Genomic DNA, 26,970 nt, shown 5'->3' with positions numbered 1-26,970 from the left:
TCTTTCCTGTAATGTTTACCCAGTGATCCCAATTCTACTACTTTGACTGAGAGAGAAAACCAGCTCGTTCATATAAGAATCCTTTAAATATCTGTAGATTCTTATAATTGAGCACTATTAAGACATTTCCACAGTTTTGGTCATTTTCCTTTTTAAGACCTTGGGTTTAAAGCTTGGGTGTTTAAATCTTAGTGTGATTCTATAGATAAAGTAATCACCAACCACATCCTAGATATAACTTCCATTACTGTAGGATAATATCTCCATATTGAAATCTTCCAAGATCTTTTTGCATTTCAATTCTAAATATTTATTTTTCACATTTCAATTCAATTATATTAATAACGAATGTTTTCTGGGCCCAAGTATATGATCATATTTATTCATTAAATTTCATTGAGGTCATTAATTCTGCCTAGAAAGATTTATCTAGATCCTCGTTCTGTAATTCAATGTTATTTTTCTGTTTTATAAGTGTTTTCAAGTATACCCAAATCACTGACAAAAATGTAGAAATACAGTATTAAATATAATACCACAAAGCATTACTGGAGGTCATTATAAACCCACCTCTTGATTATTAATGATTCTCTAAAACCATTTGGGTAGAGGCCTTCACAGTTACTAGTACATTTACCTAAACTTGAATTGTGCCCATATATTTTCCATCTTGTTTAGAATATCATGGAAAGCCTTGGCAAATCACTTGTACACTAACTTCATTTCTATGTTTTACCAGCGTAATATCCCTATTTAAAAATGGAAATGTAGTCTGCTTTGATTTATTCTTAGAGAATCTATCCTAACTCCAGGCCAAACTTGCTTTCTCCAATAGCAATCTTAAAAACCACTAGGAGCATGGGTGCTTAATGAGCATCATCTAAGAAATGCACTTATATTTTCACATCTAAGCCTGAAAACAACCTGGAAAGGTTGGAACTGTCACAAGTTTCAATATATTCCCATATATTTAAAAAATTCTATATCCAACATCTGTCCCCCAGCTACCTAATTTCCTGTTCCACAAGCAATAAGTGTTTCTATATACAAAAGCAAATACACACAAATATAAAATACACATGTATGTCTTGTATTGTTCTTAATTCATATACAAATGACAGCATGATATATACATAGACTAGGTGCAAAAAACTGGTACACATACATGGTCATGCTGTCATATACATATGATTCTGTTACTTTGCCTTTTTTCACCCAACAACATGTCTTAAAGACTTTTCCTCATCAAGATATAGAGCTGCTTCATTCCTTTTGCATACTTACATATTTTATTCTATAACTGTATCCATGTACTAGAACTTATCGAGTTACTGCCTAAATGTCAATGGACTTCTGGTATGTTTTCAATCTTTCATAATAACCACCCATGCTATAAAGAGTAAGTTGTCATATATGTCATTTTGTACCTAGCAAGAATATCTGTAGGATAATGTAATAGAAGTGAAATTCCTGGGTCAAGAGCAATGTGCATTTGTACTTTTGACTGGTTATTACTCTTCACAGAGGTTGTACCAATTTAAAATCCCACTAACAATGTATGAGATTGCCTGTGTTTTCATACCGATGAAAACAGTGTATTATCAATCTTTCAGCTTTTGCAGAAAAATCGCTATAGTTTTAACCATAATCTAATTTTCACTTATTATTGATTTGTAGGAGGGTCTTCCTACAAATCAGTCACATGACTGATAAGAGTTGCAAATATTTTTCCCCAAATTGCATGTCTTTTCACTTTCTTTATGGTAGTAATGCCACACCAACATTTTTTATTTGTAGGTAGCCAACTTTATTAATTCTTACTTTTACAGTTTCTGAGTTCAAAAGTGTGAGGTATGAATCCAAAGTTTCTTCACCTAGCTGGTTGTCCCAGCAACCTGATAAAATTGTTTTTTCTTATTCAGAAACCCACTTATTTAATTTTTTTCCAAACGAACCAGAGTTTTAATATGTCTGGTTAAAAATCTTGCTGTAAGATGAATAAGGTCTGGAGATCTAATGTATAACATGGTGACTATAGTTGATAACACTATTGTTTAATTGCATTTTCTAACAGAGTAAAGCTTAAATGTTCTCACACACAAGAAAAGATAAACATATGAGGTAATAGATGTGTTAATTAACTCAGTGTAGGGGTGATCATTTCACCATGTGTACATATATCAAATCATAATGTTGTCCACTTTCAACACGTTACATTTTTCTCAATTATACCGTACAAGAGCTGGAGGAATAAAAAATAGTCCTAAAAAATTCAAGAACCCACAACATCAGTAAACAGTTTAAATGCCCACTGGTCTGAGAAATGCCATGGCATCTCCTCCAAAATAAAGGATAAAAATTGCCTTCATAAAGAAAGAAGGCCAACGATGCCTGGCTGCAGTAATGGGTACCTGAAACACATTCCTATCTCTCTCTAACACAGGGATCGGGCACAGCGGACAATGAGTATTCCTGGAAGCCACCACTTAATCCAAATGCATCCCTAATTCACTTTCCCTTACTAGGATCCCAAAAGGCCTGTGCTCCACTGACACCATCCAACGAAAGAGGAAAATAGAATGTAGTCTTAAAAAAAACAATCTTGCTAGAATTTTTAATTGGATCCGATGAAATGTATGGTTTAACTTAAGAAAACTGATGTTTTCACTAAAAATATTAGTTCTCTACCTATGCCATTCTCAAAAATAAACTTGGGATGAATGAAAAGTATAATGTGAAAAAGAGAACTATAAAATTCATAATGGAAGAGTAAAGGTATAAGAACAGGCACAAGAATAGCCATAGCAATTCTGAAAAAGAACTTTAGAGTTAATTTTTCAAGTTTCAATAGAAAGTTAAAAAATTTTCTGACAAAAATTGTACTGAATTTATAGATTAATTAAGGAAAAACTAAATTGTGAGGACACCTGGAATCCTACTTTTTTGGGGACATCAAGAATCCTACTTTTTTGAAGTCGTTTAGCAACATTATAACTGTAAGCAGGGGGCTGTTCCCCACCATGTCAACATTATAGCTGAAAAAATAGGTAACTACCTTTAGCTGTTTAAAGCATTTTGTTAAAGCCCACACTTACTTTGAGTTTTAGATCGCCATATATTATTCTCATTCATTTGTTCAAGAAATGCTTAGTCCTATAATGTCCTTTAAAGGTGTGAGCCTTAACTCTATTTGCTGCTCAGAGGTTATTTCTAGTGTGTCTAGAAATACTTTCTTTTTCTCTTTCTTAATCTTGATTTTAAAACTACCATAAGTATTTAAGGTAGGCTGAAAATCGGGCTCTGAATAAGCAAGGTTTTACTATCGCTTCAAGGAATTACGAATAAAGTTCCTCTCATCTAGCAGTTCAAAAATGAGCTGTTCCAGTTTATTCAATATTCTAGTGGAAATGATTTGGAAAGATATCAACTTTTGAGTAGCAAAAATTCAGTTAGTAAAGGTTAATAAAAGAAATAATTGAACGAATTATTTTATAATAATAATAGCAAACATTTTATAGTCTTAGCAAACATTTGTATAGTACTACCTATGTGCAAGACACTGTTCTATGTACTTTAAAACATTAAATGATTGAATTCTCAGTAATTCAGAAGATATTTTTAGATACTAAGGTATCCCCTTTTCTTTAGGATAAATATGTCTTTGGACGAATAGGATATGAAGGATTTTAGTTGTCAAAAATTTAGAAGATTGCAGAGCTTAGTATAAATATAAAGTAGACAATTTTAAGGTCAGATTTACTATCCTCTTCTCTCCAAATTCACAAAAACATACCAAAGCTAGCAAGTTATGAAGTTCTGCCTGGTTTACTAGCTAAAATCTTATGCTTTCTTGTAAAGCCTATTAGTTTGTTCATAAATATTATTCTAGAGCCATTACTAAACATATCACGCTCAAAACAATATTAACAAAAAGCCAAGTAAATCTTTAGTGGAAATCATATAGATTTAAAAATAGAAGGGTTATACATAATAAAAGATAATTTAAAGATAGGTTGTAAGAGCACTGCCATAAAAAGTTGATTTATAAGTTTATTTTGCATTAAGATCTTTGGAAACATTTTCACATTATAGGGAAGATTTCTTTGATATTATATTTATTAAAATTCTTCCATAAGTCAAGTTTATAAAGTTGATGTGCACTCAGAAGTACAAAAATTTGGGCCATTCTAAAAGATTTTGACACTCTAAAGGATTAACAATAGTTTAATTATATAAAGACTTGCCTTAATTTTTAGTTTCATGTATTGCTTAAATCAAATTAATATGCGAATGTTCCTTTAACAATTAAAAGACCCATTGAGCTTATTTTCAAAGTTTACTGGTATATGAAAGGTATATGGAAACTATATGTACTATCATAGCAACTTAATTGCTCTCTATCATGTTTCAATGTATGAAATAAATACACATTACAAAAATAATGCATGTATATTATACTGCAATTGAAATGAAAATTACACTTTATTAAAAATATATTTTCTAAAAGATAAAGTAATAAGAACAAAAATTGAAGAGTTTTAACATTTCTATTTTCAGGACGCTTACCTGTCTAAGAGCTGATTATGTTTTTCTAAAGCATCCTTTTCAGCCATCACTGCCCGGTCCTTTTCAGCCACAGCATTATCCCTTGCTTCTCGGAGATTTCTAATATTTAAATATACATTCGGTTATTCCAAATACATAAGCATCCATCTTTTAAAGATTCATAAATGAACTTGCTTGGAGTTGGACTATCTGTCAATCTTAAGAACCCCTTAGAGGATGACGACCCAGACTGTATATTATATAAATATGCCTGGCTTGGAGAATTTCTGTAGTGGCATGCAGCAGAGTAGAAGCAAAGAAGGTCTACCTCTAAATGTCATGTTACCTTTCTCCATGACTTGTCCCCACATGGGTTGAAGGGAGGCTAAACAGTAACTTTTTAGTACCACAATCTAATGAGGCAGGTATAATTACTCACATATCATCCATAAGAAAAGTAAGGTTTTGAGATATTAATAAAGTTCTATAAAATGTTTTAAGTGAAAGATATAATAATTTAGATATCACAAGTATCAAAATGAAAATGAAGTTTGGGATAAGAACAAAAGAACAGAAGTGACAGATCTTGGGATTTCACCTGTAGAGAAAGGGAAGAGAGGGCAACACAGAAGAGCTGACAGAAGAAAGCAGAAGGGACAAAGTACATGAAGTCCTGATGCGATGACAAACAGATTAAGTGGAAGTAGCTGTATGAGCAAGATGGAAGACTAGAGATGGGTGCCGGAGAGTGATTTGGACGTAGAACAGTACTTATTTCAGCAAATAGAATTTTAATTGATAAGCAGATCCAGAGTGTGACCATTGAAGTAGCTAAATGGAGCTGAGACGGTCGATATTCATGTAAGGCTCAAGGAAGTATGAGGCCAGGGTATTAGATAAGTCATCCACTTACAGCACTGACGACAGCAGAAATTGAAACTGACAGAAAGATATATTTAATGACAGTTAAGGGGAATGTCCAAAAGGTGAAAGGTAACAACAATTGCGTAATTAGTAGATGAGAGCCAGATATGAGCCTTCGAAGATCAAATATGTTTTTTAATCAAAGTGGAAGTGTTGATAAAGAAAAATACCAACAGTATGCTTCTGTTAGAGAGTCAATTTTATCAAAAATCTTTTTCTCCAACAGACTTATAACATAGAGTACAACGTAAATAATTTTGCTCACTTAATCCCTATAAATCCCTAATGTTGTATTTTCTAACCTATTTTATAGCTGAGTAAACTGAATTTTAAAGAGCTTAAATACCTAGCCCCAAGTCACATGGCCTAAGTGTTAAAGCCACAATTTGAGCCCAGCTATGTCTTACTCCAAAGAGTGTTTTTTTTTTTTAAACAAAACAAAACATCGGATCACCCTATCCCCCACAAAAATCTGGATTGGACTTTGAAATTTGTTTTTTTTTTTATTTATGGAGAATGTCAGTACGAAGTAGTGAACACCCACAGAGTTTGAACAAATCTATCTAATAACTGTTGGACAGACATGCTAAGTGGTCATACTTGCTGTGCTGGTGCTCAATATCATCTTATGCATGGTGTGAAAGATGCAACAAATTTAAAATTTAAAACATGTCAACCAAGACAGATTCATCAGTGAAATAGTTTATAAGCCAGAAATAAAATAATTTCAAAAGAAATGGAGTATAGATAACTCTTATTAAAAAGAAAATAACTTTTGTATACTATTACTTAAGTGGAAGTGTATTTTACGCTAGAGATCACAAAATGGCATGTCATTTTCTGCAATCATCCTGATTACAATGCCCTTCAAAAATATTCTATTATCAAACCAACTGAAACATGAAAATTTACTTTTATTTTCTCCACAGAATAAATTCTCAAAGTATATTAAACATTTATATATTTTCCATTCCTAGATGATCTATATATTTTAGTCAGTAAATCATTACAAATTGGTTGCAATTTTCATTTCTCAAATATAACCTCATTATTCTATATGTTATTTCAGTAGTAAAATTCCAAGTAGATTTTATTTATAGTACTAATCATGAATGCTTAGTTGGTAGATGGAGAAACTTCAGTCCCTAACTATATTTCCTTTCCTGAAATAATGGGCCTTAGGAAGAAAAGTAAGTCACAGGGAATGAAATAAAACTCAGACTGAACTAACATTAGGTCTTACGAGAAGGGGTATGCCACAATCTATACCATCCAGCTAACTATAATTAGTGCTCTATGAAGGCATAAACAAAATTGTATGGCTAAAAAGAGGAGGAGCTGATTACTTTTAATGGGAGGAACAGAGGTGAGGTGAAGGGAAGACATGGAAGTTGGACCTAGAAGGACAAATAAAGGCAATTCAAAAAGAGAAAACTGAAATGAAAGGGAGGAAGTGCTAAAAGGCCAGGCTTCTACCAATAGGTCCTCACAGGTGTCTGCTGGTAAGATTTCTGTGTAAACCCATACTTCTTGTCAGGTACCATACCTTCCAAAGCCTCACCCACAACCTGTATACTTCAATAAGAAGCAGCATAATTCCTTGTAACATAGAGATATAGATAAATTATCAATTGACTTTTAATGTTTCAAGTTAAGTCTGAGATAGATAAACGGACCTATTCTTCCATTTACAAAATAGTGATATCAAACAGAATGCTCACCATGTGTTAGGCACTATTCTAGGCACTTTATGTATAATAACTTTTATTATTTATTAAAAAAACATTGTTATAACATATAATAACTTAATCTTCACAAAAACCCCACAGAGTGTAGGCTGTATCATTACCTCCATTTTACAAAAGAAAAGACTGAAACACAGAGAAGTATTTGCCTAAGGTCACACAGCAAGTAAGCTATGGAGCCTGAATATGAACCTGAAGTGTCTGGTTCTAGAGTCATGCTCTTCATCATACTATAGTGCTGCCTCTCTTAAGATTCCCTTTGTTTCACAGAAGTTTTCTCCTTGGGAAATCCTGTCATTATGAGATTTATATTATATAACCATCTCATAGCACAAACAAATGTTAAATCAAAAATAGGCCTTGAAAGAACTGTGAATATATTATATACTTGTTCTTATAGCCCATAGCTCTTTCGAACTTAGACTAGTTTGATAAACCACCAGATGTACTGTATTCCAGCCACGGATAAAACCCTCACTGCCATATAACTAATAAATTATCCATTTTTAAGTGTTAAATGCCTTAGAAAATACAACTAAATACAATTAAAGAATAGCAGGAATTCAAATGTTCTTCAAAAGACAAACCTGAAAAACTGATATACACTAGCATGTACAACCAAAAAATCTAAAGTTCTAAAAGTCCAAACTGAATATATATCATCAAATGTAATTATATATAATCAACACATCAATATAATCTATATATGTAATCAAATATATAATCAACATAATTATAACAACAGAATATGTTAAAAGCTAGCCATCTGTTATAACGAGGGCTTTAAAATATAAAAGTTCAAGTATTTCATTCTTAAAAATGCTTTTAGGAAGCTAACACATGATTCCAAAAGTATTTTTCATGATTCTTTCATGTCGTTTCCTACAAACTCCATTCCCCCATATGCACATACTTATATCTCTCATCCATCCTACATTTGTGTGTGGGAAATGAATTGAGGGGAAAGATGGCAGAAAATGGAGAAGAAACCTTATTAATCCTATGTAAAATGCAAAAGGAAAGTAAGTATGCTAGTATTATAACTAATGTCCAAATAATGTACTTTTCAACTTGAGACACTTTTTACAGTGAAAGAGGGCACCCTCAATAATCATGTCAAACAGGGAGAAACCAGAACTTTCATGGACAAACTGGGAAATACTGTTGTTGAGATGATAACATTCAAACAAGAAACTTAAAAGAGTTAAGTTCTTAATTATTTCTCTAAAAAGCATTTTAATATTATAATAAAATGGAGGTTTTTCATATGCAATCTAGTATATTTGTACAGAGATGACTTCATACATCTAAGTTTATCCAGAAGTATCTCAAAACCAAAGCCTGAAAACTTCAGTACAACACACATAACAGACTTCTGTTGTTATGCATCTTCTCACTATTAGAAGATAAATTTCACAGTACCAGTATGCCAAATCTAAATTTACACTTGAAAAGTGGTAAGAAAAATGTAGAAGAATGAGAAAAACTTTAGGAACCACTGAAATTCTAACAGGAACAAATCAAAGTTTGGCAATGGAAAGAGACTGTCTTAACCTGAATAAACATCACTAATGCCTCAGAATTTGAAATTTACTGAGAATAAACAGTGAAAAAAATATGACTGTCAGAAGAGCTTGGGGGTACAACTAAGCAACCCATTCTTCTTTTTCTGCCTCCATGTAAAATATTTTTGGTTAATAAAAGTGAATATATTTTTTCCAGTTTGAATAAAAAGGAATTGAAACAGGCTGTTTATATGACAAGCTTTTTTATAGGGAAAGCATCTGAATTAATCATTCTACCTTCAAATTTTTTTTTTTGATAAAATACTAAACTGGTCATTTCCATATCTGATGCTTTTTTGTTTTTAAGGTGCCATAAACTAGAAGGGTTACAAGAGGATTATCTGCTGTTATATAATCAACAATTGATAATTTTTCCTTTAATGAACTTAGACAGTTGAAAAGTGAATGAATAGGACATAAAGAACAAAGTGGAGATTTTATTTAACATAATTTCTTGGGGGAAGTTACGTATTTTAAGAGTAGAAACTTTTTGAGATTACTATTGACTGAACATGCCATACTTTCCTATCCTTTTATTTTAGTTGGTTCAAAAGCAGATTTTTTTTTTATTTTATAGATGTAGAAACTGTGGCCAAAAAGTAAATAAATATCTAATCCAAATCATAGTTTAAAAATGCAAAACACTTGTTTTAAATCCATTAATGTGCTGAGGTTTGAAAGGAGCTGACAGAATAAAATATAATACATTAAAATAAAAGTAGGTGAATCTGGTGGACGGTTAACTGAGAGACTACTATGTCAGTCACCACGCTTGGTCCTAATCAAATCCATCTTATTCTAAATCTGTATAGGTTTTCATCTAAACCAATAGTCACCTGATTTCTCAAAAGTAGGACCAATTTATTATTTCATTCAACAAATATTTATTGAGCACTTACTACGTACCAGACATTGGTACACAGAATCCAGTACTGAACAAGATATAAAAATCCCTACTCACATGGAAATTATAATTCTAGTAGAAAGGAAATCAAAAGTATGTTAGTAGGTCCTAAGTGCTCCAGAGAAAAATAAGGCAAAAAAGGGGCTAGTGGGCAGCAGGCATGAGGGGGAGGTGGGAGATTTCACAGTTTTAAATAGGGGGGGTCAGGAAAAACATCAGAGCAGGTGACATCTGATGACTTATCAAAAGTGAGGAGACAGGGCTCTTCAGGAGAGGAAGGTTAAGCAGTGGGACCAGTGCCTAGACTAGAGTAGTAAAATAGGGGTGGGGTAGTTGGGGGCAGATCGTGTGGTATCATGGTGCATTACAACCATCTGTACTTTTACTGAACGAGATGGGGAGCCTTTTTATTTGAGCGGAGGAGTGATTTAGTTTGATGTACCATTAAGAGAAACTGTGTGGAGAACAGACTGGTAAGGGCAGGGAGAGAAGCTGTGGGACAACTTAAGAGGCTCTTGCAGTAATTAAGGTAAGAGATAATGGTAGCTTGAACCAAGATAGTATCTGTGAGATGGCAAGAGATCATAAATTTTGAAGATACAACCAAAAGGATATGCTGATAAATAGAATATGGAATGTGAAAAAGAGAAGAGGCTGAACATGACTTCAAGGTTTTTGGTCTAAGCAAGTAGAATAGAGTTGTCTTTAACTGAGCTGAGTCAGACTGAAGTGAAGGCAGAGCTGGGTTGCAGGGACAGAAGTTTGCTTCTGGACGTATTAAAATTAAGATGCTTATTAGAGAACCAAGCGGAAAAGCCACGGAGGCAGTTGCAAAAGATGTCCAGGAGATAAGCAGGACCAGTCAAGTCAGTAGACTCTCTAGTCAGTACAGAAATGGGAAAAGTCAAAGTGTGGTCTCCTGGAAACCAGTTAAAAAATGGGAGGGATCAACTGTATTAAATATTGCTCATAGGTCAAGTAAGATCAGAAATGAGGACCTGACCACCAGATTTTTGGCAACATCGAGTTCTCTGGGGGCTTATAAGACCAGCTTTGTTGGAGCAGTAGTGGGGGAAGCTTGAAGCAAAATTTTAAAAATGGGGGGTAAAGAATGAACATATACAACTCTTTGCAGGAATATGGGCAAAGTAGAGCAAAGAAATGGAGCAGTATCTAGAGGGGGAAGTGGAAATTTTAAAAAGGCTTTTAAAGATGGGAGAAACAATGTGTTTGTACATAACTGGGAATTATCTGGCAGAAAGGGGGAAACTGCCAAAACAGGAGACAAAGGGGAGGATGCTGGAGCTGTGTCCTTGAGCAGGGGAGCGGGAAGGGACTCCAGCTACGACTGAGTGTCTGAGCCGTAGGAGAGCAGGGGGTCCTGTCAAAAAATTATACCATTTTATAGAAAAATAAAGGCCTCTTTACTAATTTTTAAAGTGACAAATGCTTTTATAAAGTTCTGATGATCCACTTTCAGCCCTCAAGTATGAAGCGGGGTTTTTTAAACTCCTTTAAGAGAACTTCTAAATAATTTTAAATAAATTGACGTCAAATTAGTTTTGATAAGAGACCTTTAGTCAAATTTCACAGCCTTGACCATTCAAATGGGAGTCTGCACTGCATTGTACAGTCAGATGTATCTGTAATCACAGGCAAATCACATCCTTCTCAGTTTCCTCATTTGTATAATGGGGATATTAATACCTACAACTTGATAAAATGTCCCATCTAATTCTTTCTACAACGTATGTTAAGGGTTGAATACCATACTGGATGTATAACTGGCATTCAAAAAATAGTAGAAAGTCTAAATTAAAAATACGAAGGTATTCATTTAGAGAATGATTAGGGCAATACTTCCCCAGATGTCTTATTGTATAAAAACATGATAATATTTGTAAGAGTGCTCTGGGGAAATGAGAAGACTGCCGAAGGGGCTTCAGTAGCTCAAGGCCCCTCTGGCACTCCGAGGGCTGAGGGGAGTAAGATCTGGGGCACAGGGGAGAATAAACTATGTAATCTCAGACAAGTACTTCTGGGCTTTGTCAGATCTGCCATATCTGTAAAAGATCAAAAATTGACTATCTTCCTTTCTAAATCTCGTCTGCAACTCTTGAATTAACGGCCATGCCTGACCATCCACGTCTCCGAAACTAGTTAAGTAGAACAGCTGGAGTCATTCCTGGTATCCCCTTCCTGTCAGTCCCTAACCAGGTCTTGCCAATTTTACTACCGAAATAGTCTTTAAACTCAGCTTTTATTCTCTTTCCATTTCTTATTTTCACTTAAACTTTCCAGTTGTCTCCTAACCAATCTCTGTGCCTCCATGCCTTTTTCAACTATAATGCACCCACACTGTAACTACAATTACAAAAAGTACATCATGTTGCTTTCTATTATAAAACCCCACTGACAACAGGGCCTTTTAACATATGACCCTATCCTACTGTGCCAGCCTCCCTCGTCACCCTACGAACTAGACAATACGGGTAAATCCAAGTTCTTACATAACCTGAACTCACTTTGCTTCATATCTGGAATACCCTATAAACCTTGAAATACTCGAATATTATTAATTAAGCAGTGAACACATGTGGTAATCACTTATAGACATAAAGAATATAGTTAACAATAAAAGATAGCTAACAAAATTTCATTTACAATTATTTGAGAAGATATTGAGTTAAAAGTTCAGAGTAATCTAACTGAAAAAACAAAGTAAAATATTCTTAAATTTTTCCATAAAGCAACTTAAAAATTTATACAGATATCTGATATGAACAAAAGTTTGCTTGAGCACTAATGAGGACATACACTTTTCAGATGATGAATGGAGCCTCTGTACACTAGTTCCAACTCACCTACTGTAATGCATTACAATACTCAGCTAATCTTTGTAAATAAACTTAGGTTCACGATTCAAAGCTGTGTAACATCACTCTAAATTTCTACACAAATTTCAAGTTATGTCATTAAAGTCTCTCCTTGAGTACTTTTGGAAGGTGATGAACTGTGGTCAAGATTATTTTTATTGAAATGGTGGGAAAATAAAATAACTAAAGCAATACTAATCGTTACACTTAAAAGTATATTTTTGATCTCCTTTTCCTTACTGCCTTCCCCCTTTAAATAACTGTAAAGCAATCTGAGTTTCCATATTCTGTGCAGCATGAGGATGATGAACACCTCTAACAAATGCGTCCCTACCTTTTTTACAGCATCACTATGAGAACAGTTCTTTCTGTGTTTATAAGAATGAGATTACCTTACGTAAAGGTAGTTTTACTTTTTTTGGAAAAAAAATAAGCACCTGAATTTCTCTACCCTTTATTATCTCACAGTATTAATTAGGATTCTTCAATACTGAAGAATAATTATATATTTGTAATAGTGCCTTTTAATGATGATAAACAACTCCATAATGTTATAAGTTGAATTTTATATAATGCTCATTTTACTTAAATTGTCAACACAATGAATAAAAGAATTAACTATTGCACACAGGCAAAAGGTATCAAAATAACTACCATTTATATGTATATATATATATATATATGCAATTTTATAATTTATAATGTACTTTGCACATATATTCTTTCATTTAAATCTTACAGGTCACTCTTTGAAACAGTATTATTAGTTCATTTTATGTAAGAGGAAATTAAACATCAGTGATATTAAGTGACATATTCATTCAGCTAATAAAGTGGTAGAGCCGGTATTTAAGTTTAGCCTTTTGCTCCAAACCTCCTTCATGATATACTCGCGGTTCAAGGAATAATGCTTTTCCTTTGAATGTATGAGAGGGTCTGTACAGTTCAGTCACATAATACCTACTAAGCAAAAAGTTATTTATAAAACAAATCTCAACACTAGAGTTTCATTCCTCATTTCCCATAGCTCCAAATGGCATTGTAAAGCAACGATAAAGTACAGAAAAAGACAAGAAACCTAACTCACAGATTGAGCCAAAGCATACACAAACGTTATAATTTCAACGACAGTAGTCCTTCCTTATCTGTGGTTTCAGTTACCCAGTCAACTGCAGTCTGAAAACATTAAATGAAAAAGTCCAGAAATAAACAATTCATACGCTTTAAATTGTATGCCTTTCTGAGGAGCATGATGACATCTTGTGCTGTCCTGCTTCATCCTGCAGGGACATGAACCATCGCTTTGTGCAGTGTCTACCTGCTGCACGTGCTCCCCTGCCTGTTAGTCACCCAGTTACTTACCAGATCCACTACTGTGGAAATGTAGCGCTGGTGTTCAAGAAATCCTTTTGTTTAACAATGGCCGCAAAGGGCAAGAGTAGTGATGCTGGCAATGTAGATACACCAAAGCAAAGCTGTCAAGTGCTTCCTTTAAGTGAAAAGGAATGTACGTATAGGAATAAACATAGTATATAGAGGGTTTGGTACAATCCACAGTTTCAGGCATCACTGGTGGTCATGCATATCATCCTCCTGTGGATAAGGGGAGACTACTACACAGCATTTTTAATGTACCCAAGTTCACAAGTTCCTTCTTTGCTTATCTCTGTATTTTCTCAAGTCTTTATTTCTTCTGCTCTCTTTCTCTTCCCTCTCAATCCCTTAACTTTACAAACTACTGGTATGACTGACTGCACGGGCAGAAAACAATACGGATGGCATGAGTTTCATCTCTCTTTTCTACATTTGAGAGAAAATAAAAGGCATTTTCTTACCATCCCCCCAAATATAGAAAGCAAACCAAATTTCTCTAATCTTATTTAACTTTCTGCTAAAAATGTTTATTAGGGGAGAGGTAAAGAGACTAAGCACAAATATGCAAGTGTAAATACTTCATCTATTCACTTCATGTTGTAACAGCACACCTTGATAAAATATAAGTACATGACACAATTATACACCTAAGTTCAAAGTAAGTGATTAATCTGTCCAGACATAAAAATATCTAAAAATGTAAACTTTTGTTTTCTGAATCTTCTGTTTTACAACATGGAATACTAAGATCCTTTTTAAAATTATTTTAAGTTGTAAGATTTCAAAAAAAAAAAGTAATTTACAATTTATTTTAACCGTAAAAGATTAGTAGGACATACACTCTGACTATAGTTAAATCCTGCCAGAATGAGGAAACTGTGATTCAGAAAGATTCGGCCACACAACATACAGGGTTGTATTATTGTGAGGTTAATAAAATGATAAAGGTGAGCTTATACACTAGCTGGCTAGGAGTCGCCCTGCAATTCAAAATCATTCAGCCCAGGCTGTAGTTTGGCACCACCTGGTGGCAACAGTCCACTCTAGCGTCAAAATCCACTGGGGGCATTCTGGGTCTTGTGGCTGGCTGGGGCTTTCAGGACAGTGGCCCTAATTCCAGGAATCTCCTGATTAGGTGGCATCCATTTTGATGTAGATATAGAGTCAGAACAACAGTAGAGAAAAGGAAACCTGCTTTCAGCTTCTCAGCTTCCAGAAATGGGTCTGTCAGCTGTTTCCCAACCTACCTCTACTAACCATTTTAGAGAACGGGGGCTAATTTATCTAAATTTATGTTACAATGGGATGCATTTTAAAGAATTAAAAAGAAAAAACCCAGTGGCAACAATAAAAACTGAAAAATCAGGAAATTCTCAAAATGCATACATATCAAAGTTTGTGATTATATGAATTGTTTGGAAATAATCATGCATGTTGTCATGAAAATAAGTCCATAAATTTTAAGGCTATTACCTCAGTCAATAAAAGCTATAAAATCCATAATAGAATTGAACCACAGGACTAAAAGTATGTATTTGTAAAACAGAAATAGTATCACCTGTGCCACAGGTCTAGCTCATGTCCACATTTTTCTCCTGCGATTCAGAACCTTATGTAGTCAACTTTTCTATGTGCATATCTCAGGATTTCAAATAAAACTAAACTAAATTTATCATGTTTTCCGATTAAAGTCTTTTTTCCCTTAATGTTTTAAAAACTGCATCACCATCCACAAAGCTGATCAACTGGGAAACCTGGTGATGATGAATACTAACTAGACTTTTGGGGGTGATCACTTTGTAGTGCATACGGATGTTGTACCCCTGAAACTTGAAGGGAAGGAAGAGGGGAGGGAGAAAGGAAAGGAGGAAGGAAGAATGGAAGGATGGAAAGACAGACAAATGAACGAACCTGTGAAATCCGTAAATTCTTACCACTCTCCAATCCAATCTAGTGATGAATCCTGTTGATTCTACCTCCTGAACATGTTTTGGCCTGGCCCATTTCTCTTCATCTCTACTGCCATTAATTCCATCATCCTTCTCATCTTGATAATGGAAACAAACTCTAAAAGTGGCCTGTCTATAGCCTTATACTTCTCTGATCTATTTTCCACATTGCATAGTGGTCTTTTTATATAAAATCAGATGATATCGTGCATTTTCTTAAAATTTTTCAGTTGTTCCCCACTAGTCTTGATTTGGATCGGTTTCCTCTTACAATTCCCTCCCCCTCAGTCTATGTTCTTGCCCTACTTAATTATTTTGTTTGTTTAGAAAGCTTCATTTTTGTCTTGCCTCCAAGGTTTTTATACACACTATACATTTATTCCCCCAATTTCCTTCCCTCCTCTAACTCATAGTCTTGTCATCATGTAGGTGTTAGCATAGGTATTTCTCTCTCTGAAGTCTTCCCTGATTTCTCCCAAGGCTGGGTTATAAACACCTTGAGTCTATGTACTCACATCTTGTATATCCTGTTGTTTTCTCCATTATCAGCATACTTATCATTTTTTCTTTACTTGTTTTTATTTTCCATTAGAATTCCAGCTTTGTAAAGGTAGAGCCTCCACTTTATCTATGGCATCTGGCACATGGTGGATCTCAAAATATATTTGCTAAATAAGTGAATTTATTGCTCTGAGAGCTCAGATGTAAACTTTTCTAACATCAACCTTAGTCTGATTTAAATTCTTGCTTGTTGACAAAAATCAAAATATCATATACTCAAATCAGTGCTTATAAACTACTATGATGATTAAGTCAATTTCCAAATAATTTCTCACAATATAAACTTTCAAAAGCCATATGAACTATAATGATGGTAGATAAAAATAACTGTTATTGAAATAAGAAGAATTTACTTTCTTCTAATACTGCTAATCACTAAAGGAACCTAACATATACATATCTGAAAGTAACTGCATAAAAAAAAAAAAAAATTCTCCTTCGAGATGATCTTACATGATGTTTTTCAGAGTCAGCAACTAAATGAGGCATATGCAATATTTCATATTATTATTCTAGTTATTAAAAATTTCCTGGAGATTTTAGGCACAGTTATAGGGCAGAAGTACTGATCTGTTAGTACTTTCCAATTTCCTTTTCATCTCTGTCCTCGATCTGAACTGAGCTAAAGGCAGAAAGACAAGTTACCAGGTAATAAAGGGAGAATGGGAACACCAGAGTCAAGAGGCCTAAGGCCCAATAAACCCTGTTCTAACCTAGTTATCGAAGACCTTAGAACTTAACATTCCATTATATTTAGATTTATTGCAAATTTTATTTAATGTATTAAAATAGATATTATGTCACAGAAATAGTTTAATTTCAAAAAAACTATAAGCTTCAAATAAACAGAAATATTACTCAAATTTCCTTTTTTTTTCTTTACCTGTTTTCTCGTTCATACATTTCCCTAGAGGCACTTCGAAGTTGATCAATTTCTTGATTAGTTTTCAATTTGATTTGTTCCAGTTCATTATATAGTTTATTTTCATATTCTGTTTTATAATGGTCTCTGCAAGGAATCAAAAAGAATATCCATAAATTTTCTTTTTGGTAAAGAAAGAAGTTTTTGCCTTTCATGTAAGATTCTAATATGTCAAATATGCTCTAAATACAATGTTACTTGAAAGACATAGCTATTAGATATAAAGTTTTATAGTTTCTAAAAATACTATTCCAAACTTGTTCCATCTAAAGTTTGCTTGTAAGGCTTGATTACGACACAAAAAGTTAACTCATGTTGAATAATTATTGATTTTCAAAAATTTTTACTGATAGTTTTTAATGTATATGGCTACAGACTTGAAAACTGATGCACATGGAATGTCCTTCATCTAGAAATATAATCTGGTATGTTACAGATTGACAAATATTTTAAAAAAATGATTCTCATTGACTCTACAAAACCTTTCCTTCTAAGCACAACCATAGCCATTGTGATCTCTTAGCAAAGTCAGAGCGTTACGTAAGGCATTAGCAGGAGTACAAGCTAATGAAAATGCCACAGGGTAGGGAAAAAGTTATGAATGTGTGAAGTCTTAAAGTATAAAATTTAGAATTTGTTTTAGTTTTTGATGTGCTGCTAAAAATAAATAACTGAAGGATTATAAGGGCTATTAGTATAAAGGAATTCTAATAATTTATACATCCAGTTGGAGAGAAGACAGGATTGAGATGCAGGCATCTGATTCCAGAGCCTGTGCCTTAAAACAGTATGCGGTGCTGTCTCCTCATCCTTTTATGTTTCGCACAGTTAAGAAAAGGTCAGAGTAATCAGGCTCCACAGGATTAGATTAGTTTTTTTTTTCTAAAAAGATACTTCTATAGAGATACTTTTATACCCTTTCTTTCAAAAATACTTATGTAGCGATGTCAGTTATAGGGAATTAAAAAGGTTATGTCGTAATGAAAAAAAAATAAAAATAGTAATACCTAAAAGAAATAGGCTTTTGGTTGTTGGAAAAATCACAACATGTTAAGAAAAAAAATCGATTAGAATATCTTATAAGTAAACAAAATGAACTATCATCTTAACATCATCTTATAGATATGGAAAAAATCGCTATTCTTCCCCAAAGCCAGGAGTTCCCTCAAAGAAGCTAGTGTTAATTTATATCTATTTATATGGAAAACAATGAAAATCTTGCCTGGATGCTACATATTTTTCATACATCTCTTCTCTAGCCTTTTTGGCTTCCTCAAGTTGAGCCTGAAGTCTTTCAAGGCGATCCTCTTCGTGGGCACAGCGAACACTAAGCTCCATGTTTTGGCGATTGAGATATTCTTTATCCTTTTGTAGTAAAGTAACAGTCTGCTCTAAGTTGGCTACCTACATACACAGAGAGACAGAGTGTTCTTACTTTTCAAGGTTTACTGTATTGTTTTCTTTCATACAAAGGGCTCATTCTTACCTTGCAATTTTTCATCCAAACGCTACTAAAAGTACCTTCTTCCTGGCAACTATATCAAAAAGAAACCAATGTCCCTTCCACAATTCTGCCCTGGGCTATGTCCACAATCACACTGTACAATAAAATACAAGTGACTCTATAAGCTTACCTCTTTTGATAATTCATTTCTTTCTTTAGCTTGATTTATGTGAGAGACTTCAAGTATTTCATGTTTTCTTCTTAACTCCATTATTTCCTGTTCAAGTGCATCACGTTCACTAAAACATTCAAATACATTTTTTAGTAAAATAAAATTCAAATACATATGTAAATTTTATAGCCCTTTTTACAATGAACATTTAAAAACTGTTGACTATGTTACAGAAAACTGAACAGAGATACTAGCAGTGGTGCTTTAGCGTCATTCTATAAACAATAAACAAGGTCCTTCAAATTTAGAAGGACCTTGTTCAGATACATACATATGAATTTATCATCTTTAAAAAATAAATACACAAACTACACTAGTCAGTAAAGTAAATAATAAAACTTTCTAAGGCACAATATGGTATCTTTTCACTAATCATCTTCAATCTTATCTTGAAGCCAAAATTTTTAAAGAATTTATACCTGGCTCTAGGCTTTCAGTTCGATATCATAAAGGCCTTAACTCATCACTCAGGTAGCCAGCAGACACACAGGCAGGAATTCTTGTGACTCTTTCATTCACAAATTGGTTCTGATTACTCAGAGATTCTACTTTCCATATTGAGACCAGCTCTTTCTCCTAAACAGTAAAAACCAAGGAGTGGACCACACCTACAACAGGTTTCTTAAAAAATGAGCAGAGAAATAAATTTACTTACTCTTAAACTCTCCACTCAGAATCAGTTCCTTTGTACTTTATTTCATCTACTGACCTGGCATTTCCATGGAGAGGGCTATTAAAACTTATTTTTGTTTCATTATTCAGTAACTCATTTATACTTTTTTTTTTCTTCTGATTAACAAAGTATTATATATACTGAAGAAAAGTGAGCAAAGGATAAGTTAAAACATAACAATCATCCATAAACCCACTTACTAAAGACGTCTAACAGTATTAATACTCTGGTACAGAGTATTCTGCGCTTTTATATACAAACGTTTTTATTCTTACGAGGTAATGATCATGTTCCCTGTACTATTTTTTTTGTAAACAATAATTAGAAAGTATGATATAGAAAAAGTTTCATGAACTTGCTATCTATAGTTGACATAAGTTACCATGTTTATATTAACATTAAAGTTTTGTTTTTTAAAAAGATAAAATACTATGAATAAACTTGAAGTTCCCTATATTTTCCTCACTATGCCTATATCGTTTCCCAGATAAACTGATGAATTTAGTGTTTCTATATATGTTTTTACTTTTACTCAACAACTGTTAACATTTTGTCATATTTACTTTGTATTATTTACTATTTTGTCATAGTCTCTGTTGTCTCTATCTGTAAATGAATATATATGAATACATACAGATACATATACGTATACATATATATATACAAACATACACACAAACGTGCATTTTTTCCCCTCTCAACTATTTGAGTTATATGTAGACATTAGTACCCTTTATTCCTAAAAAATTCACTGTGAATTTCATAAGATTAAATATATTCTCTTATATAATCAGAGTATAATTATCAAATTCAGGAGACTTAGCCCTAATACAATATCTAATACATAATCTAGTTTCAAATTTTTGTCTTGTCTCAAAAATGTCTTTTATGGAAATTTTTTCCCTGTTCCAGGATCCAATGTATTATCATGCATTGCATCTGAATGTTATGAGTCTTTGGTCTCCTTTAACCTTGAACAGTTCCTTAGCCTTTCACTGTCTTGTACGACACCGACTTTTTTACAGATCAGAAGCCAACAGTTTTATGGAATGTCGCTCAATTTTCATTTGTCTGATATTTCCTTATGATTAGATCCAAGTTCAGCACTTTGGGCAGGAGAATCACATAAGTGACAATGTGTTCTCAGTATAGCACATAAAGAGGCACATGGTGTTACTTTATCCCATGGTTGGTGATAGTGATTTTGATCATTTGCTCAATGTGGTATCTGCCAAAGTTCTCTATAAAGGTACCGTTTTGTCTTTTGCAATTAATAAGTAATCGGTGGTGACATACTCTGAAATTGTATAAATATTCTGTTCCCTGACATACTTTTACCCAATGGTTTTAGCTTCCATTGATGATTCTGGATTAAACAGTATTATGAAGTTAGAAAATGATAATTCTAATGTGCATATATATTTACTGGTTTGCATTCTATAAAGCTCACGTTTATTATTAGCATGTACTTAAAAATTCTTATTCTATTCAATTAAGTAACTCATTTTTGTTAATACTCATCTTGATATTTAAGTTGCGCCACATGTGGCCAGTCAGAGCCCCTTCAAACTAGCTATTATCATGCTGAATTGGAATTAAGTACGCTCTTATCCATAGTGTGTTAAGCCATCTTCCCTCTTCCCTCACTGCCTTTGCCTACTGAAAGGACCTAGAAACAATGACCAGTACCCAGATATTAATAATCTGAGTAATATTCCCCACTATAATAAACCAAGACACCTTAGAGAAAGGGCTAACGCAATGAAATTACAAAATAAACCTGAGAACCTTATATTATGCCATAAAGTTAAGAAGCTGCTTTAAAAAATAAAAAATAGACTCATGCATTTTGCTTTTTAAAGTTTAGTATTATGTATTTGACTTATCCATATACATTCAGAACTATCTTAATGATTTTAACTGCTACACAGAATTACACTATAGAAATAGATCACAATTTATTTTCTATTCTGCTGTTGAAAAGCATTTGAATTCTTTCTAGTAATGATGCAGTTAACATCCATACCCGTTTCCTTTTGCATATTTGTGAGAACTTATGAAGAACAGAAAAGTGATTTTCCTCCCCAATTTATTTTATATTTTTGTGACCAGATCCTTTTTTCTTTAAATCCATTTTTTCTATTGAGTGAACCAAAGGATTTATAGTTTGAGCCCCTGTTGCTTGTTTGTTTTTCTGTTCCATTTCTAGCACATGAAGATGTTCACATTTTTGGTCAGGGCTACATTTTTTTCTTTCCTCGTTTTTCATTATAGAAAATACCCCTCCCACACAGTCAGTCACACACACACACACACACACACACACACACACACACACACACACACTATAATGAACCCCTGTGCTCTTATCACCTGGCTTCAAAAATTATCAAGTCATGACTCAACTTAGTTCATTTAACTTTAATTCATGGCCACTCTGCATTATTCTGATGATTATGCTTTTTCGTTTTCTCTTCTCATAATTTATATGTTATTACTACACATTTATAGTGGTAGAGAAGACATCAAAACACCAACTCAAAGTATTATTTTACCATCATAATCTGCTTCATTTTGAAAATGAGTCTTTTGAAATCTAGTTTTATTTAAGAGTGCATTGAGTAGAACTCTCATGATTTCAAGCTCCAGTAATTATTATATATTGACACAATAATAAATATTGCATGTCAGTCATGCTGGGAGTAGGAGCACAAAAGTTATATCCCCAAATCTTTGCAGATTTACTTATTGTATTATACAATTTATGGTGCTCATTCATTAAAAAAATATTCACTGAGTGACTAGTATATTTCAAGAATTATTGTAGTTGACGCAGATATAGCAGTGAATAATTAGGGTGATATTTCTTACTCTCTGTGCAAATTTATAAATAAAGATCTCATAAATTTTTCTTTGATTTTCTTACTTTATATAGTGCAGTTATTTGTATTAGCACTATCTCAGATGACAAAACTTCGGCTTAGAATGGATAAGAGATTTACCTAGGCACATACAGTTATGGAGTGGTTCATTAATGCACAAATAACATAAAAGCATATTCCTGTAAAAGGAAAGTTATTTGCAATAGCTGCTAAGCAGCGACTGTTTTTGAAAGTGTGTGTGCCTTCTGTCAGAAAGGAATAGCTGAAAAAACTTCAGATAAAACTATCAAGTATTTAAATTGATTTCATAAAATAAAAATAATCTTCAAGTAAAATTTAAAACATATGTATATACATGGGATTTTACTGGGTTCCTAGCTTCTAAGATATTACCTTTTAAAAGACAGCAGCAACTTCTAAATAAAATTAAAACGATTGATATGAAAATACAATTTAAACCCAACAAAGTGCCCAAACTCTACACTTCTATGTAATGAAGAATAAAGTATATGTCAGGAAAATAAAAAGATAAGCCAAAGACTGGAAGAAAATATTTGCCAAAGACATATCTGATAAAGGACTGTGATTCAAAACATACAAAGAACTCTTTAAACTCAACAGTAAGAAAACATACAACCCAATTAAAAAACGAACCAAAAATCTTAACAGCTATCTCACCAGAGAAGACATGCAGATGGCAAATAAGCACATGAAGAGATGCTCCAAACATATGTCATCAGAGAAATGCAAATTAAAATAACAATGAGTTACTCCTAAGCATCTAACAGAATGGCCCAAATCCAGAACACTGACAACATCAAATACTGGCATGTGCGTAGAGCAAAAGGAATTCTCATTCATTGTTGATGAAAATGAAAAATGGTACAAGCTACTTTGGGAAAGTTTCGAAGTTTCTTACAAAACTAAACATACTCCTACTGTATGATCGTGTTCCTTGGTATTTATTGAAAGGTGTTGAAAATTGATGTTCACACAAAAACTGGTGCATAGATATTTATAGCAGCCTCATTCATAACTGCCAAAACTTGAAAGCAACCAAGACGTCCCTGAGTAGGTGTATGGATAAATAAACTGGAAAGTCTAGATATGGAATATTATTCAGTGCTGAAAAGAAATAAGCTATCAAGCCATGAAAAGATAGGAGGAAACTTAAATGTATATTACTAATTGAAAGAGGCCTGTCTGAAAAGACTGTAAACTGTGTAATTCCAACTATATGACATTCTAGAGAAGTCAAAACTCCAGACATGGAGACAGAAATAGAATAAGGTATAGTCATATGGCACATAAAGACGTTTTGGTACGACAGACCACATATACGATGAGAGTCCCATAAGATTATAATGGAGCTACAAAATTCCTCTTGTCCAATGATATCAAACCCATACATACTAACGCAACATATACATGTTTGTGGTAATGCTGGTATAAACAAGCCTACAGCACTGCCAGTTGTATGAAAGTATAGTGCATACAATTACAGCACTAGGCTATACCATTTAGGTTTGCACTCTATGACGTTCGCACAAAGATGAAACTGCCCTATGACACATTTCTCAGAATGTACCCCGGTTAAGTGGCACACGACTGTACAAAGCAGAATTAACAATGTCGATAGTAAAAATTCAGATGACTTTGATGCATACTAAAAATAAGAAAAACTACTGTAGCCATCTTAACCACTTACCTTTTGACTTTATCATAGTTCTCCTGGCGGTAGTCACCTTGCTGAATTAACTGTTTTGTGTCTGCTAATTCTAAGGCCAAACGTTGACATCTAATTTGAAGCTCAGAGTAGTTTCTTCGATCTTCCTCATAAGTCTATAAACCCAAACAATAATAAAACATGTCAAACTAAACATACCTGACCAAATTCTGTATTGAGTTCTGTTAAGCTGTGAATATCCTCGTAATTAAAAAAAAAATCCTCAATTTTTCTACTTAGTAATTTTTCTACCTAGTAATTTTTCTCTACTCAAAGGTAATCATAAATCACATAGTAGTTTTTTAAAGTTTTTTAAAACTTGAGCTCTGTTTTTCACAGAAAAAAAAAAAAAATAGTACAACCATGCCTTGGTTACTAGAATAGTACATAAAATGACTACCAATGCCAAATGATGTTTTTAACATCCTCTGTTCTTGAAGAGTTTCATAATTTAGAGACAAAGAACCACTTGAATATCAAATGTCTTCAATGACATAGTTAGTGAAGATATTAATTATGCAGTGTCAGTGGTGATATTCAGAAAAAAAAAAAATCGTGGTACTTGGAACATATTTCTACCCTGATGCTCCCTCTACTCGCCAGACCAGTAGAAAGGAATTGGAGAGGTATGGGAGAGGCGTAGAAGTGAAAACCTTAAAATCACAACCTGGCCCTGCTTATTACGAGCCTCATTTCTCACCATTTCTCATGTTCACACTTCACCCTCTAACACCAGTGAAGATCTGAAGTTCTCTAAATGCACCAGGCTTTCTCTAACCTGTTCTTACTGTCTGAATAGCTATATAGTATCTGATTACTTGCCTCCTCCAGAGCACGAATCTCACTGTGCCATCAAATTAATTTTCTATATACCTCACCAGAATGTAAACATCTTTGTCTTATTCACCACTGGATCTCCATCACTTTACACATTATTTGGTATAGAGTAAGAAGGAAATAAATGTTTTTGAACAAATTAAGAAATAAATGAATCAGAAATAGGGAGGAAAAACATGACACAATGATGGGAGTTCCTACTTATTTTTCTTTCAACTTATCAGATCTTGCAAGCAACTGTCAACTCCACCCCAGAACCTGTCATGTTGAATATATCCTGTCCCAAGTCACTCTTTCTCAAGTCACTGACCAGCTAAGTGTGGTCACATTCATTCCACAAATACTGAGTGAATTATTTTTATGTGACTGGTCCTGGGATAGGCACTGTAGATACCAAGATGAGTAAGACACTGTTTTTGTCCTTTTTAAACTATCAAACACAACTTTGAAATCTTGGCCCCCAAATTTCTATCAAAGGGCTAGACAAGAAAACTATATTCGATGTGTTTTACTTTGGTATAGTATTATGTTCTTCTTCCACACTGATATTCTCCATGAGAACAGAATGTTACTATGATATTTATTATAGGGTTACAGAGGAGGGTACTCCATCATCATTTTAAGAAACTACTTTCTTTGCTCACCCATAAGAGGAAACTCCTCATCCATTCAAGTTTTATCATGAGATTACAGCAATTCAGTCATATCTTCAGGCTCCACTTCTAATTCTAGTTCTCTTGCTACTTTCACCGCTGTCATTCACGAGGGTTGGAATTAACTTCTTCCAAACTCCTGTTAATGTTGTTATTTTGACCTCTTCCCATGAATCACGAACTTTCTCAATGGCATCAAGTATGGTGAAGCCTTTCCAAGTTCTCAATTTACGTTGCCCAGCTTTATCAGAGGAATCACTATCTATAGCAGCTATAGCCTTAAGAAATATATTTCTTAAATAATAAGACTTGAAAGTCGGAATTTCTCATTGATCCATAGGCTGCAGAATGGATATTGTGTTAGCAGGCATGAAAACAACATTGTTCTCATTGCACATCTCCATCTGAGCTCTTGGTTGATCAAATGAGTAGAAATATATTGCAAGGAATCTTTTTTTCTGAGCAGCAGGTCTAAACAATGACATAATATTCAGTAAACCATGTTATAAACAGATATGCTGTCATTCAGGTTTTGTTGTTCAGTTAAGTTCACTGGTTTACATGGGTGTGGTTTGTGGTACCCTAAAACAATTATAATAGTCTTATAACATCAAAGATAAGTGGTCACAGATCACCATAACAAATATCACAATGAAAAAGTTTGAAATATTGTGAGAATTACCAAAATGTGACACAGAGATATGAAGTAAGCAAACGTTGTTGGAAAAATGGAGCTGATAGATTTGTTCAATGCAGGATTGCCACAAATCTTAATTTATAAAAAATGCAAAATCAGTGAGGCACAAAGCAAAGCGTAATAAAACGAGGTATACCTATATTAAAAACTTAAGTTTGATGTCCTTAGATATCAAGGATGTTTGACGTCCTTGCTATAAGCCTTAGAACCACTCCTTACCCTATTGCTTCACATATCTATATTAACCACTTGATTTCTAAAGACATATTTTTTTTCCACTCCTTGAAAGTGAAATTCTTCCCACTATCAACAATAACAAACAAACAAACAAACAGACCAAAATGAATGCAGATGTAAATATGTTTGTAGGATTGGTGGTAGAAAACTGTGGGAGTTTCGTCTGAGGATTTCCACTGTCTGTGAAATGGAATACCAAGTCGTCTGCTGATAGTGAGAAAGAA

The 26,970-nt window shown here is 33.6% G+C and overlaps 1 protein-coding gene across 5 annotated transcripts in view; it reads right to left on the bottom strand.

The window, feature by feature from the left end:
• PIBF1 (progesterone immunomodulatory binding factor 1) overlaps nucleotides 1–26,970 on the bottom strand; it is a 149,730-nt gene that overhangs the window by 101,959 nt on the left and 20,801 nt on the right. For all 5 annotated transcript variants that reach the window (XR_003046885.1, XM_025048173.1, XM_015590851.2 and 2 more), the window contains exons 6-10: nucleotides 24,305–24,438; nucleotides 19,000–19,108; nucleotides 18,588–18,769; nucleotides 17,327–17,452; nucleotides 4,567–4,665 (exon numbers count right to left, since the gene is read on the bottom strand). Coding sequence is in view for 4 of the 5 variants with exons in the window: in XM_025048173.1 (XP_024903941.1) it covers nucleotides 4,567–4,665; nucleotides 17,327–17,452; nucleotides 18,588–18,769; nucleotides 19,000–19,108; nucleotides 24,305–24,438 (650 nt within the window). In the remaining variant the exon portion in view is untranslated. The remainder of the gene's footprint in view (nucleotides 1–4,566; nucleotides 4,666–17,326; nucleotides 17,453–18,587; nucleotides 18,770–18,999; nucleotides 19,109–24,304; nucleotides 24,439–26,970) is intronic.

This window comes from Pteropus alecto, unplaced genomic scaffold, assembly GCF_000325575.1.
Source record: "Pteropus alecto unplaced genomic scaffold, ASM32557v1 scaffold72, whole genome shotgun sequence".
NCBI lineage: Eukaryota > Metazoa > Chordata > Mammalia > Chiroptera > Pteropodidae > Pteropus > Pteropus alecto.
The sequence above is the reverse complement of the archived record's forward strand: the minus strand, read 5'-3'. Positions and strand labels throughout refer to the sequence as shown.